The sequence below is a fragment of the Sarcophilus harrisii genome, chromosome 2 (assembly GCF_902635505.1).
Source record: "Sarcophilus harrisii chromosome 2, mSarHar1.11, whole genome shotgun sequence".
Lineage (NCBI taxonomy): Eukaryota > Metazoa > Chordata > Mammalia > Dasyuromorphia > Dasyuridae > Sarcophilus > Sarcophilus harrisii.
Genome location: NC_045427.1, coordinates 18,133,166 through 18,147,163, shown reverse-complemented (window position 1 = coordinate 18,147,163; position 13,998 = coordinate 18,133,166). Strand labels below are relative to the sequence as shown.

Here is a 13,998-nt window from a genome sequence, read left to right as displayed (position 1 = left end):
AGTCGGCCTTTGAGCTAAGCTTTGAAGGAGCTGGAACTCTGAGAAGTGATTGGGAAGAGAGTGCAAATGTCTTATTGAGATATAGATATGTCCTTAACAAGTAGATGTCTTATTGGGATATAGATATGTCTTTAACAAATAAATGTCTTATTGAACAATTAAAGACAACTAATGTCTTATTGAACAACTAAATGCCAGTTGAGTGACTGACTCCTTCCTTGAAGGTAGATCTGGGCCCTCTCCTTTGGCCCTTGGATCAGAGGCCCTGACTTGTAAAGTGATGAAGACGCCCATCCTTTCTCCAAGCATGCTGCCCTGTCTGCCCTCTGGCTCTGAGCCCGTGACCAACATGTGTCCTGCGGTCTTCAGCTTCTGCTGGGGACAGTGGGTGGGTGGGGCCTGCGGTCAGGATTGGGACAGTGGCAGCCAAGATGGCACCCCTTCTCTTTGGGGTCCCATCGGGCTGAGACGGAGGCTGCTGGTCTGATCACGTGCCAGGTGATTTTTAAACCACAGAGAGCCCAGCCAGGAGAGTCGAGGGCGGCCACGGGGTTGGTCCTCATGGAGGGGCTCCGGGGGCTCTTCAGAAAGGACCGGCGGCTGCCGGGGGGTTCAGGTAGTGTGTGCCGTCTGGCCAGAGGACTCATCAGGAGGGAGGCAAAGTTTGTTGACCCTCTGAAGGCTGTGGTGCCTTGTAATGATTAACCTGGCCCTTCTTTTCCCTTCCTGAAGGGCTATTGGTCCATGGCCAAGAAGGGTGATCTTGGGCCACTCTCTGCCGGCTGCCAAGTGTGGGGCTACGGATTTCTCCAGATAAATCCCCCTTCTGCCGACCCTTTCCCTCCCCTGGAGACCTCCATAGGAGTGACCCTGCTCCGAATGTTGAGTAGAGAAGCCCGAGAAGGGATGGGGCAGGAAACCAAGGCACAAGGCAGGGATGACATCCATGGAATCAAGGTAGCAGGATGAAGCATTAACGTCCCGTATCCCTGAGGTTCTCCCATTTCCTCAGTTCATGACGGCCCTGCCCACTTGGCCGAGCTCTCGAGGAGGGTGGACACCATCAGTTTTGCCTTTTTTTGCTTCCTCTGTGCCCGGCACCGAGTAGGGGATTTACCCGGGGTTATTCCCTTCCTTTTTCTCTTCTGAACTTCCTCTGTGGAGGCGTGGGGGGAGATGCTCAGCTCCTGTGATTTCCTTGCCTTCCCAGTATGCAAATCGTTGAACATTATATAAAGCCTTTAATATTGTGCAAATATTGGAAGTCATTCCTAAGCAAGTGCCTGGTTTGCTCTGAGCTGGGGAAGTTCCTCTTACTGGGACTCCAGAGTCCGGCTAACCTGCCAGTGGGCCAGCGGGCCGACACCGTGGGGCGGGAGGATGTTCCGGATGCCGGGCTCCCTCCGAGGCCTCAGCAGTTGCCCCACTTTTCCCATTCAGCTTTCAGGGCCGCCCCTAATTCTGAACTCCCCCGGTCCCCATCATCAGACCCACCAGATTTGAAAAGATGGATCAAAACTCCCAAGCCAGGCTGAGTGGGGAGGGATTATTTGCCTTCCTGAAGAGAAGGTTGCCAGGATGTGGGATGGGGGTCCCCACCTGAGATTTCACTGGACCCTAGATTTAAAACTGAACGGGGCATGGGGTCCAGTCCCTTCATTTTATAGGTGAGAAGCCCCAGGAGGAGAAGGGAATTATTGGCACAGGGTCACAGACACGAGTCAGTGTGCCGGGGAAGACTTGAACGTTAGATCTTCTCGACTCCAAACCCCATTTCTCCTCACTTTTTCTAAGCCCAAGAGACTTAGAAACTTAATAATAATAATGGTGATGATGATAATAGCTCCCATTTACAATGATTACCTCATTCGATCTTCATAATAATGCTTTAAGAGAGGGGCTGTCATCTCCATTTTTACAGATGAGGAAACTGAGGCAGGCAGAGGTCCAGTCTGTGTACTATGGTGCCCAAGGCTTGACTAGGATGGATCTGGAAGAGACCATACAGTAGGTCCACTAGCCCAGCCCCCCTCAGCTTACAGGGTGGCGCCTGAGGCCCAGGAAGGGGATGTGTTCAGGGCAATGAAAGGGGGGATGATATTGAGGGGTGATGTCGGAGATTTCTTCTCTGGGCCTTGGTGACTTCAGGTGTACAAGAGAAGGAAGGCTCCGTGTCCAGGGTCCCAGCCAGACATGGCAGACCCAGTTATTACTATTATAATAGGTGGGTATGGGAGCTCTGGGCAAAGCCGGGGAGGTTTGGCACCCGATGGCAGGATCCCTCAATTAGGAGCTGGGGATTTGCTTCCAAAGGAAGCTCTGGGGCTGGCAGGGAGTCGTGTGGAGAGCTGGGGTTCTGGCCTGATCCCGGGGGCTTAAAAGCCGGGGCCTCTGGGTTGAGCCTCAGACTTGGCTCATCTGAAAAATGTCCAGGAGCAGTGTCAGCAAACTGGAGGGGCCTTGAGGGTTGAGTGCTGGGCCTGCGGGCAGCGTGGGCCTGCAGGCAGCATGGGCCCGGGTGCCAATCCCGTCCCTGACACAGCTGGGTGTTCTCCTTTGTAAAGTGGCCAGGGGCTTGTGGGGCTCCTAAAGGAGCCTGGGGGAAGTGTTTGTACACTTGAAAATTCAGGAAAAGTGCCAGTTATTATTATTAGCAATAGGAACAAAGTAATAGTGATAAAGGGTCATAAAAGTGTGCAGTCTGAAGTCAAAAGGGAGCTGGGTTTGACTCCTGGCCTTATGACACTGGGCCTGTGGTATTCTCCTCTACAAAGAGAGCCCTTCCAGGGCTAGAGCTGGGGCCTTGAGGCCCTTCCAGGACTCAGGGATCCTATGATTCTGGCTCTTCCTCTCATTTGTTCCCTAACACTGACTGCAAGCTCACGGGGTGAGTGTTGAGAAGGCAGACTGGGGCAGAGGGCGTCGTCAGGCAGCTCCCAGACCCGGCTTTGTGAGTCTCCCCTCCGAGCAGCGGGCCCAGTTTGGTGTCCCAGAGGGTGGTCACTTTTATAGGAGTCCCTGGCTGTGTTGAGGCTTTGGGCTGGGATGGTATTTATTGTGGAGAGCGTGCTTGTGTGAGTACATGTGTGTGTGAGAGTAAGAGTGTGTGAGTGTGTGTGTACATGTATGTGTAAACATGGATGTGCACCGATTCACACACACCTCTCCTGTCCTGGCGTGGAGCAGAGGATGCTGCCTCCTCCATGGCTTTCCTGGTGCCAGACTGGTAGGAGACTGGGCATTCAGCCTTGGCCCCGCCACCCCCGGGTGCTGGGCTGGCGCGGGCCCTTTTCCTCTGCTCCGTTGGCTGGGGCCAAGGGCAGAGCCGGGCCCCGATGCCAGGAGGTGGAGCCAATACCTTTTGGTTTTGCAGGAGCCTGGCCCACGTGGTGGACTTTAGCAAGGTGAGGGAAAGGCCGGGGCAGTGCCTCTCGGAGGGCTCAGCCCTGCCCTGCCCTGCCATGCCCTGCCCTGCCCTGCCCGACACTGCCCTGCCCGACACTGCCCGACACTGCCCAAGGACTTTTGTGAGGACTTCTGGGCCCTTCCAGTGTTATCGTATTGGGGCCAGTGTCATTCAGCGTCTGTGACTGCCTTTGGTTCCTTTGTAGTTGCCCCCATTGGTGGAGGGAGCAGAGCACCCTGGAGGGTTGGCGAGCCTGGTGCTCCGTCCCTGCCTTTCCTGATCTGGGAAGTGGAGGCTCAGGCCACATGGAAGGCTCTTCTCACACCATTAAGTTTCACCTTTTTTTAATGTTTATTGATGCTTTTGCTACTTAGTTTGCCTTTCTAGTTAGTTATGGCCCTTTCCCACCATTGAACCTGCCTTGGAAACAGTCACAAGTGACCACGTGAAAGGACTTTTTGTGACAGTGTATGCCGCACTTGGATCCTGTGGGGCCCTTGCCTCTTTACCCAGTGAAGGAAGGGAATGGTGTTTCCCCGCTGTTCTCCTGTCACTTCCCCATGTTTTTTCTTTTCTTTTCTTCTCTTTTCTTTTTTTCCCCTTCCCATTATCACTTTTTTCTTTTCTTTTCCTTTCCTTTCTTTTCTTTTTTTTTCCTTTTCTTTTCTTTTCCTTTCCAGGATTCCAGAAGGTTCTCTGGAATTCCTGGAGAAGGTCTGGGATTCAAATCCTAGCTGTGTGACCTTGGACAAGTCATTTAACTTCTCTATCCGACTTTAGCTACTCTACTACAATAGGCTCCCTATTGGGCCCCCGCTGATGACCTCTCCAGCCCTATTTCATGTTACTTTTCGTCTTTAAACAACGTGCTTGCTAATTGGCTGGGAACCTTTTAATGATTAGATTTGTGGGACGGTAGAATGAATTTTCACAGGCACTGGTGAGCTTTCTGTGTTGGCTGGGTGACTTGGTGGGAGATGCTGTAAAAGTCATTTCTTCTTCAGGAGCTTTGTTCTGTGTGTCTGACTCTGTGATTGCCTCTGGTTTTCTCGGCAGAGATTCCGGAGTGGGTTGGGCATTTCCTTTTCCAGCTCATTTTACAGGTGAGGAAACTGAGGTAAATCGGAAACTGACCTGCCCGGGGTCACACAGCTAGAGAGTGTCTGAGGCCAGATTGGAAACACTCAGTGCTCTCTTCAACTGAGCCACTTCCTCAGGATTAGGCTGCCCTAGATCAGGGATTCTGAGTCTGTGAATACGTGGATAAATTTCAGGTAGTTTGTTGACATAGATAAGAAAAAAATCTACATCTTCCTCCCTTTGTAATGCTGTGGATTTTATTTTTAAAACATGATTCTGAAAAGGAAAAATATAATCTTTATCTTCTTCCCTTTGCAGTCCTATGGATGTTATTTTTAAAACATGGTTCTGAGAAGGGGTCCACCGGACTGACTGCTTGCGGGAACCAGGACACACAGAAAGTCCAGTTGCTCCCAGTGAGCTCTGAGGTTCCCTCCACTCGGGAAAGCCTCTGTTCTCTGAAGCCTTGGTGGGCCCCCTGGTGCTGGCCGTGCTGGCTTGTGTCCTGGGACCGGTTTGGGCACCTGGGACCTCCGTAAGGCGGTTCTGAAGGCCGACGTGGGCGGCCGCGGGGCTCAGTGGATGACTCGGTGACAGGTCCATGGTCGTGGCCGCCAGCCGGCCCCGGACCCCCCGGTGCCCGGTGTCTGTTTTCCGTTTTCATTGGCAGGCTGGACGGCTCCACACATCCACAAATTACCTTGATGTGGCTTTGAGCTCTTGGCCTTTGGGGTGAGGGAAAGCAGAGTTGGGAAGGGAAGGCCTTGGTGCTGGTAGTGACATTGTGCTGACCTCGTCCTGGCTGCGTCATTTGGACAGACAGACTGCCTCCGGACCCAGGATTTCCTCCTGTGTGCAGGGGGCCGGCTGGGGGGAAGGGAGGATGATTTGTGGTTCTGTTTGTGTGTGTGAAAGGCCAGCTCTGGCCAGGGATGCTCTCCTCTGCCAAAGCGTCCTTCTTCAAAGATAGGCAGCCGGAAGGTGGCCTTGTGCCGCCCGAGCGTTATCTGCCGTCCTCCAGTTCGGATCAGAAAATCACAGGGGCCGGCAAGACTTGGAGGTCCCTGTGGGGGGGAGAGCCTTCGAAGGTGGGCCTCGGAGGCCTGGCGCTGAGGCTTCCAGCTGTGTAAACAAGCCAGCCGATGGGCGATGGCAGACGTTGGGTATCTGGCAGCCGAGAGTGATGCTGTGCCCACAGAGTAAGGGAATTAGGATTAAAAGCCTTGATTTTATTGGTATTTTTAAAGAGTTAAACGTTGGGTCAAGCTGTGATGTAGTGTTGGGGGGTAGGGGAAGGATATTAGATCCAGGAGTCAGAAAGACTAGAGTTCAAATCCTAGGGGAAGGATGTTAGATCCAGCAGTCAGAGAGATCAGAGTTCAAATCCTATCTCGTCTTTTATTTACTGACTGCATGAGCCTTTATTTACTGACTCTGGGACTGTGCTAGAATTTCTTCTCTGTCAAGGGTCCTAATAACGGCATCCCTTCCTCACAGGGTTTCTGTGAGGATCAATCAAGTGAGAGAATATAGAGAAAGTCACTCAAGGAACCTGGAAGCTTCTCTCAGTGTTAGTGATGAACGTCTCTGCTACTCAGATAAAGAAAATGAGCCTCAGGGAGGTCACAGGAACCTAGATGGGGAGCTGGTGAGAGCCCGAGGGCTACCGAGTTCCCCCTCCCCCTCATTTTACATTTTGAACAGACAGGCCCAGAGAGGAGAGGAAGAGGTTTGCCCCCAGAGGTCCCTGCTCCTTTGGGACTAAAGATGAGCAGGGGTGGCCCTCTGGCCAGCCCGGGGAGGAGGGGCCGAGCTGTGAATGACAGATGCGACCTGGATGCTCTGGCTGGTGGAGCTTTGGCCAGTCCAAGGTCCCTGCCAAGGCCTGGAGAACATTTAGAAGTGCCGAGTGTGTACGGGCACGAGCGTGTGTGTCACGGGCACACGTATGTGTGTCTGTGAGGGTGTGTGTTTGCTTGCACACTTATATATACACATATACTGTATACACACATATAAAAGGAAACACAGTTATATATGGTACTATAATTGTGTATTATCACAGCATTTACTGTGGTGGTTATTGTTGTCTAAATCAAAGGGAAGCATTGTGAGCAGAGCCTCGGGGAGGCCAGAGAAGGCCCCTGCTTGCCACTGTCTGGGTGACCTTTGGCAGCTGGCATCGCATGCGGGTCTTCCTTGCCCAGCTTCCTCAGCCTGGGTGCCAGGGAGCCCTTGGCCAGGGGAGGAAGTTTCTTCATCTGGGAATTCCCTTAAGGGACCGACTCTTTTCCTTATCTCAATTAAAATACCTTTTCAGTATGTTTGTGTTTTGAAAGATTTATCATGTCTGAGTAATCAGAGTAATCCAGCCCAGGATCCTTTGGGCTTTGAGTCTGCTGATGAGGGGAGGTGATAAGGAGCGGTTGCCATCCATTGGAGCCGCTCTTAGTCTCCAGATTATTTGGGGGGGGGGCAAATCTGTGATGTCATTGAGATGACAATGATGATGATGATGATGATGATGATGATGATGATGATGATGATGGTAGCCAGCGTTTATAGAGCACTTTGAGGTTTGGAAACATCCTTGGTATTTATTCTCATTCATTCATCACAACAGCCTTATGAAGTAGGTGCTATTCTCTCCATTTGACCAGTGGGGAAACTGAGGCCAAGAGAAATGAACAACTTACCCAGGATAAGTATTTGAGGTGAGATTTGAACTTTGATCTTTCCTGCTCTGGCTTTTTCCATTACCCAGCAGCCTCAGCTGTAGCAAATTCCTTTTTATCAATTTAAGTTGGTGCCTCCCAGCTCCCTGGAGGCCACTCCCCCACCTCTCCCCAGGCAGTTTGTTGGGACCAAAGGCAGGGACCTCAGAAGACAGTCTAAGCTAAACTTCTCCCCCTTATTTTACGGAGAAGGAAACTGAGGCCTCTGGAACTTGCCTTAGATATACAAGTTGTGTTGGAAGTGGGATTTGAACTCGGGTCTTCTGCATTTTACAGATGGGGGAGCGTAGGTGACTCTCCTCCAGTCAGAGGGCTAGCGAGGATCAGGCTTCCCAGTCTGTCTAGAGCCACGTCCAGAACTCTGGCCTCCCCAGAATGCCTTCTGGCAGCCTCCCAACAGGCTGGGCTCAGGAGGATTTGAGGGGTCACCCTTTTCTCTCTGAAATCATCTGGCCCCAGCGAGGAGGCGGAGGGGCCGTAGGACTCAGGTCCCCGGCCCACCCACAACCACTGTCCGCTGGGCTGAGAAAGCCTGTCATGTTCCAATAGTAAAGCGTCCACTCCAGGCTCCAGACAGACTCCCAGTGATGCTGCATTGGGAGAAGGGTTTTTCTGGGACTCCGAGAGCCAGCTAGCTGCTGCTAGGTTGCTGGAACAGAACTGCCTAGGGGAGAAGGGCAGGGCTTCTTCTTGGCTGACATTCAGGGCTTTTTGTGATGTGGGATTGGAGATGCTTTACCCTTTGACCCTTTTCTCTGATTGGTGAGTTCCTGACCCCTGGCCCCTGGAGGAAGGGGAAAAGAGAAGAAAGGAGAAAAGGGAGAGAGGAAGGAGAGAAAAGGAGAAAAAAAAGAAACTAAATAGGTAAGCAAGAAACAAGGAGAAAGAAAATGAAAGGCGAGAGAGAAAGAGAAAGAAAAGGAAGGAAGGGAATGAGGAGGGAGGAGGGAAGAAAGGAAAGGAGAGAGGAAGGAAGAGAGGGAGGGAGGGAGGAAGGAAGAAAAGAAATTGGTCTTCATGTTCACTTCATTCATGGCTCTCCATCTTCCCGAGCAGCTTTCTCTCTGGGAAGGTCTTCTTCCTCCTCCACATCCTGGCTCCCTCTTTGTGGTTGTCTTCCCCCATTTGAATGTAGTCCCTTGAGAGCAGACTGTCTTTTGGGCTCATATTTGGTTCTCATGCTTAGCTCAGAACCTGGCACACAGAAGGTGCTTAATAGATGCTCTCTGTGCCTCTCCTTTCTCCCCCCTTCCCTTCCTCTCTGGTATGGCCTAGCAGGGCTTCTCCTGCTCCTCCATCATCCTCTTGTGCCCTTGGTGTCCTGACCTCCTGGTTCTGGGTCTCCTTGTTCCCTGAGGCCTCGAATGCCCTTCCCTTGTAGCTCTGTTATTCTAGTTGCCGGCCATCCTTCGGCCACTTGCAGACCGCCAGGTAGTGGCAGTGATAGTGATCTGGACTTGGGTTCTAGTAGGACCGATTTCCCCTCTAGTCCCGGATTTCCTCACCTCCGATGCCGGTAATAACTGTCCTGCCTTCCTGTCCATCAGGAGCTTTTAATCTAATTGGGGGAGAGGGATAGAAAGAGAGAACAAATAAACCAGCATGAAGCAAGTTCTGGACAGGATGAATGGGAAATGATTCACGGAGGACTTAAGAAGACTTATCCTGGACTTAAGAAGAATTGGGGGAGGCTCCCCTGGGGCTGGGCTTTTTGTTGGGACATAAAGGAAGCCCCAAAGGTCACTGGTCAGAGGGGAGGAGGGAGAGCCTTCCAGCCCTGGAGATAGCTTGGTTTCCCTTTCTAGTTCAACTCTGGGAAGCTTGTAGTGACTCCGTTTCTTAAAGTTGGGGACTTCCTTAAAATAGCCAGGCTAAAAGGTGTATTCAAGTGTATTTCTGGGGTTTTCTCTGTTTGGGGAAATACATTGGAACATGTCTTTTTTTTTTTTTTTCTTATGTGGGCTCAGGTTGAAATGGATGGTTTCTATTCATTCTCTCCCCCTTTCTTCCTTCTTCTCCACCTTTGTCCTTTTTTCTCTTTATTCTTGCTTTCTCCCCCTTCCTTCCTCTCCACCTTTGTTCTTTTTTTTTCTGCTTTGCTCTTGCTTTCTCCCCCTTCCTTCCTCTCCACCTTTGTCCTTTTTTCTCTTCTTTATTCTTGCTTTCTCCCCCTTCCTTCCTCTCCACTTTTGTCCTTTTTTCTCTCTTTTGCTCTTGCTTTCTCCCCCTTCCTTCCTTCCTTCCTTCCTCTCCACCTCCCTTCTCCCATTCAACCTTATATATCCCACCTTTCAGCTGAGAACAGCTTCTTTAGTGGGAACAAAGGCAAGATTTGTAACTGACCCAGGGGATGATGTCAGGAGGGATTGGTGCCCATCTCTCCCCCTTCTCTCCAGCCCCACCTGGCATGCCTGGTCTAGCTAGCAATGGCCCCCATCACTGCCAGCTCTGGGTGCTGAGACTTCTATAGTCTTCCTGGGTAGCTGGCTCAGTTTTCTCTTCACCGCCAGGAAATATCCTGAGTGATGGGCTAGCCAAGCAAGCGCCGGCAAGCAACAGTTGGGTAGAGAGCCCTCCTTTGCCAGGCTTGGAGCCATGGGCTTCCCTTGCCGGGACAGGAGAACCTTACTGTCTGCTTCAAAGAGCTGGCGACTCTTCTTGTGGAAAGGTGACTTAGCAGCTACCCCCTTTCCTTTCCGGCACCCACACATAGGCCTTTGTGGATAGCTGGCAGAGAAAGCCGACCTTCTGCTTGGGACTCAGAAAAGCGTGAGCGCTGAGCAGGGGTCATAGGGGGAATCTAGACAGTGGGGCTATCTGCACAAGCAGCTGTAAGTAGCTCTGGGAAATCCAGAGAAATGGGATCTGGCTTGCCCTACCTACTCTCAGAGAACTGCCAGACATGTCGGGAGACACCTGATTGCTTTTCAGATGGGGCTGAATTAAAAAATTAATAGGGACCCCCTTTCCAACTTTAAAACTGGAAGGACTGGGAGGCTTGTTAGGTGGACCTTCTCTCCCCAATAAGCCAAACTAGCTCTTCTTAAATACTGAGGGCAGTGCTCTGGACATAGGAGGGTCTTGGTAACTCACTGGTAAACTTAAACTCTTGGAAAAGTTTGAGGATCCTTACTAGCTATGCAATCTGCTTGCTTGAGTTTCCCCATCTGTAAAAATAGGGATGACAGTAATAGCACCGACTTCCCAGCGTTGTGAGGACCAAAGGAGAATAATTGTAACATGTTTATTAGCACAGGGCCTGGTACACAGTAGGCACTGTATAAATGTTAACTCTCATTATTATGATCACTTATCATCATCATCGTTTCTCTGCAGCAAGACTGAATTCTCTTGCTGCCTCAGTAACTTTTTACCAGGCCCTTTGTTTAGTCTGGGGTCCAGAACGGCCTTGAGAGAGGCCCGAGGCCTCCTGGGCCATGGAGACTTCAAGATAAGATGGCTGAGTGGAATGTTAATGGGTGGGGGGAGGGAGCTGCAGCCAGACCCAGCCTTGGTCACTTGCGAGGTCCGTGTCAGGAAGTATGTGGGACCCAATGGACAAAGGAGTGAGGGCTCTGGAGATCCAGTCATAAGAGGAAGCCGGCATTGCATCCAGAACCAAGGGCAAGACCAGCAAGGTGCAAGAGGAGAACCCCTCTGAGAGACTGAGGCATTGAAAAGTAAAATGGGCTTCTCCCCATCTCTGGGGGTCCCCACAGAGGCTGGATGAGCAATTACAGGGTTGGCCACTAGGTTGTTTTAAGAGGTGGGTCCCTTATTCTGCAGTTCTGGAATTCCTTAGCTTTTTTTCTCTGCCCAGTTTTCTGTGGGTGCTGTTTGAATGGAGAGACAGTCTGGCCTAACAGAAAGAGCAGTGAATTCTGGGAACCAGAGTGACCCACGTTCACATCACAGCTCTCGGCATGTAATGATCTGTGTGAGCCTGGACCCACTGTGAGCACAGTCTGATCGTCTGAGGGGAGAAGGTAGGGTTTCATTGACAGGTGGGAGTCCGGTGACAGGGCACCTCCTTGACAACTTAGAACCTCTCGAAGAGTTAGCGAAGGGGCCTGCCCAGTGTCCCCCACCCACTCCAGCCATTTCAGAATCAGAAACTAAGGTTTTCTTTCTCCTCTCAAAAATGGGGAGAATGACATTTCCTCCTCCCGGGATAATTTATGACCTGTTTTGTCAGCCTCTGGCAGTCTGCCCGGCTGACCTGGGTGTAACCCCCTTATGCAAAGCCTTGCTGCCTCTTGGTGTGGTGGAAACGAAGCATATAATTATTATTTTTCCTTAGGATATAGAGGGGGATACATAAGTGCCTCCTCGGTGACAGGCCCCAGGGGACAAAAGTAACAGGAGGGATGATTGTTTGGATGGAAGTTCTTGAGGAGCCATTTTCCATTGGGTGATTGTGTCTGGTTGGAAGTTCTTGGGGAACCATTTTCCATTGAATGATTCTGTCTGGATGGAAATTCTTGGAGACCTATTTTCCATTGGGTGATTGTGTCTGGGTAGAAGTTCTTGGGGACCCATTTTCCATTGGGTTGATTGTGTCTGGGTGGAAGTTCTTGGGGACCCATTTTCCATTGGGTTGATTGTGTCTGGGTGGAAGTTCTTGGGGATCCATTTTCCATTGGGTGATTCTGTCTGGATGGAAGTTCTTGGAGATCCATTTTCCATTGGGTGATTGTGTCTGGGTGGAAGTTCTTGGGGAGCCATTTTCCTTTGGGTGAAAGTTCTTTGGGGGCCATTTTCCATTGGGTGATTGTGTTTGGGTGGAAGTTCTTGGGGAACCATTTTCCATTGAGTGATTCTGTCTGGATGGAAATTCTTGGGGACCCATTTTCCACTGGGTGATTGTGTCTGGGTGGAAGTTCTTGGGGACCCATTTTCCATTGGGTGATCCAGAGGGGCCAGGGAAGCTCAGCTTCTTGACCATCACTGCCACATCTTCAGTGTGAATCGTTACCCCAGGATGTGGGGACTCTCCAACTTTGATCCAATGTAGAGAAGACTCTTAATCCATATTTATTTCTTTTGTCCCTGTCCTGGATATCCACTGGTGGGAGATGCACTCAGCATTCTGGCTTCTGCAGATCTCTCGGTGTTGTGTGGTTGCCGGTGGGAGACGTGGGCAATCCACCTCTTGCCTCCATGATAGTAATGATGCCCACTGGCATATATGCATGATACTTGAAGGTTTGCCAAGCATTTTACAACTTTGATTTTCACGACAGCTTCTGAGCTGTTCTGAGGCAAGCAGAGGTTTAATCTCTCCATACCAGTTCTAGTAAGTGTTTAAAGCAGAATTTGAACTCAGGTCTTGCATTCTGTACAGTATGGCGCCCTACACCATGACTGTCATAAACATCCCCTTGGCCTTTCTCCTCAACTGAGCAGCCTGTCCTCCAGGGTTTGTCAAATCTTTAATGTCACATGCATCTAAGTGAACTCAATTCCGCAGACAAAGAGCCTTTTCCTGGTTGAGTCGCTAGGGACCTAAAGAATTGGAGATGGGTCCTGCTCCTCCAGAAGAGCTAGTTTTATTGAGGTAGACTATTCCTAGGACCTCGTTTCTAAGCCCCAAAGGGACATAGGATCGGTTGAGAACAGCTGCTCTTTAATCCCTCACTCTTAGTCACTTGACATTTAATAAGCACTTATTCTGCGTCTGGCCCTTTGTAAGGGGGGAGGGGGAGTCCCAGTGTGGCCGAGGCAGCTCCTTCATATCTGGGCTTCCTCGGAGCTGGGAGGATCACAGTTATTTGGAGAGCCTCTGTGACCAACCCCTCTTTGCACTTCTTCTCGCCATCTTTTAAATGAGGGGGATGGGATTGACCCTTTCTCTGCAGTTCCCTTTCGCCATTTTTTAAATGAAAGGAGTGGGATTGACCCTTTGTCTGCTCTTCTTTTTTGCCATCTTTTAAAGAGGGAGATGGGATTGACCCCTTCTCCGCACTTCCCTTTCACCGTCATTTAAATGAGAGGGATGAGATTGACCTTTTCTCTGTATTTCTCTTTCGCTATCTTTTAAATGAGGGGAGTGGGATTGACTCTCTTTCCCTTTGGCCATCTCTTAAATGAGGGGAGTGGAATTGACCTTCTTTCCCATTGGCCATCTTTTAAAGGAGGGGAGTGGGATGGACTCTTTCCCATTGGCCATCTTTTAAATGAGGGGCGTGGGATTGACCCTCTTTCCCATTGGCCATCTCTTAAATGAAGGGGGTGGGATTGACCCTCTTTCCCATTGGCCATCTCTTAAATGAAGGGGGTGGGATTGACCCTCTTTCCCATTGGCCATCTCTTAAATGAAGGGGGTGGGATTGACCCTCTTTCCCTTTGGCCATCTTTTAAATGAAGGGGGTGGGACTCCGCGTTTCCCTCTCTCGGTCTTTTACCTGAGGGGCCGGGCTCTGACCATTCGTCTCTCCTCCAGGTGTCTGCCCAGGGTCACTCACTCCTACTCTGCTCTCTCCCTCTCCACGCAGACCAGAATGCAGAGCCTGCATCCAGATCCCAAAGCCCGCTACACCAGCGTCTTCGGCGCCCTCAAGAAAATCATCCGGACTGAAGGCTTCTGGAGACCCCTGCGAGGTCTCAACGTGATGGTGATGGGGGCGGGGCCGGCCCACGCCATGTATTTTGGCTGCTACGAAAACATGAAAAGGACTTTCAATGAGGTCCTCAACCGCCGAGGAAACAGCCACCTGGCCAATGGTATTTTGAAAGCGTTTGTCTGGAGCCTCGCTGCTCTGTTCTGTTCTCCAGCAG

At 50.9% G+C, this 13,998-nt stretch overlaps 1 protein-coding gene and 1 non-coding gene across 2 annotated transcripts in view; both read left to right on the top strand.

The window, feature by feature from the left end:
• SLC25A37 (solute carrier family 25 member 37) overlaps positions 1 to 13,998 on the top strand; it is a 45,571-nt gene that overhangs the window by 22,054 nt on the left and 9,519 nt on the right. The window contains exon 2 of the mRNA XM_031949658.1: positions 13,716 to 13,944. Coding sequence (XP_031805518.1) covers positions 13,716 to 13,944 — 229 coding nt within the window. The remainder of the gene's footprint in view (positions 1 to 13,715; positions 13,945 to 13,998) is intronic.
• On the top strand, positions 273 to 491 carry LOC111718743. Its single transcript, XR_002769231.1, has one exon. It is a non-coding gene; the product is annotated as a small nucleolar RNA SNORD17 (small nucleolar RNA).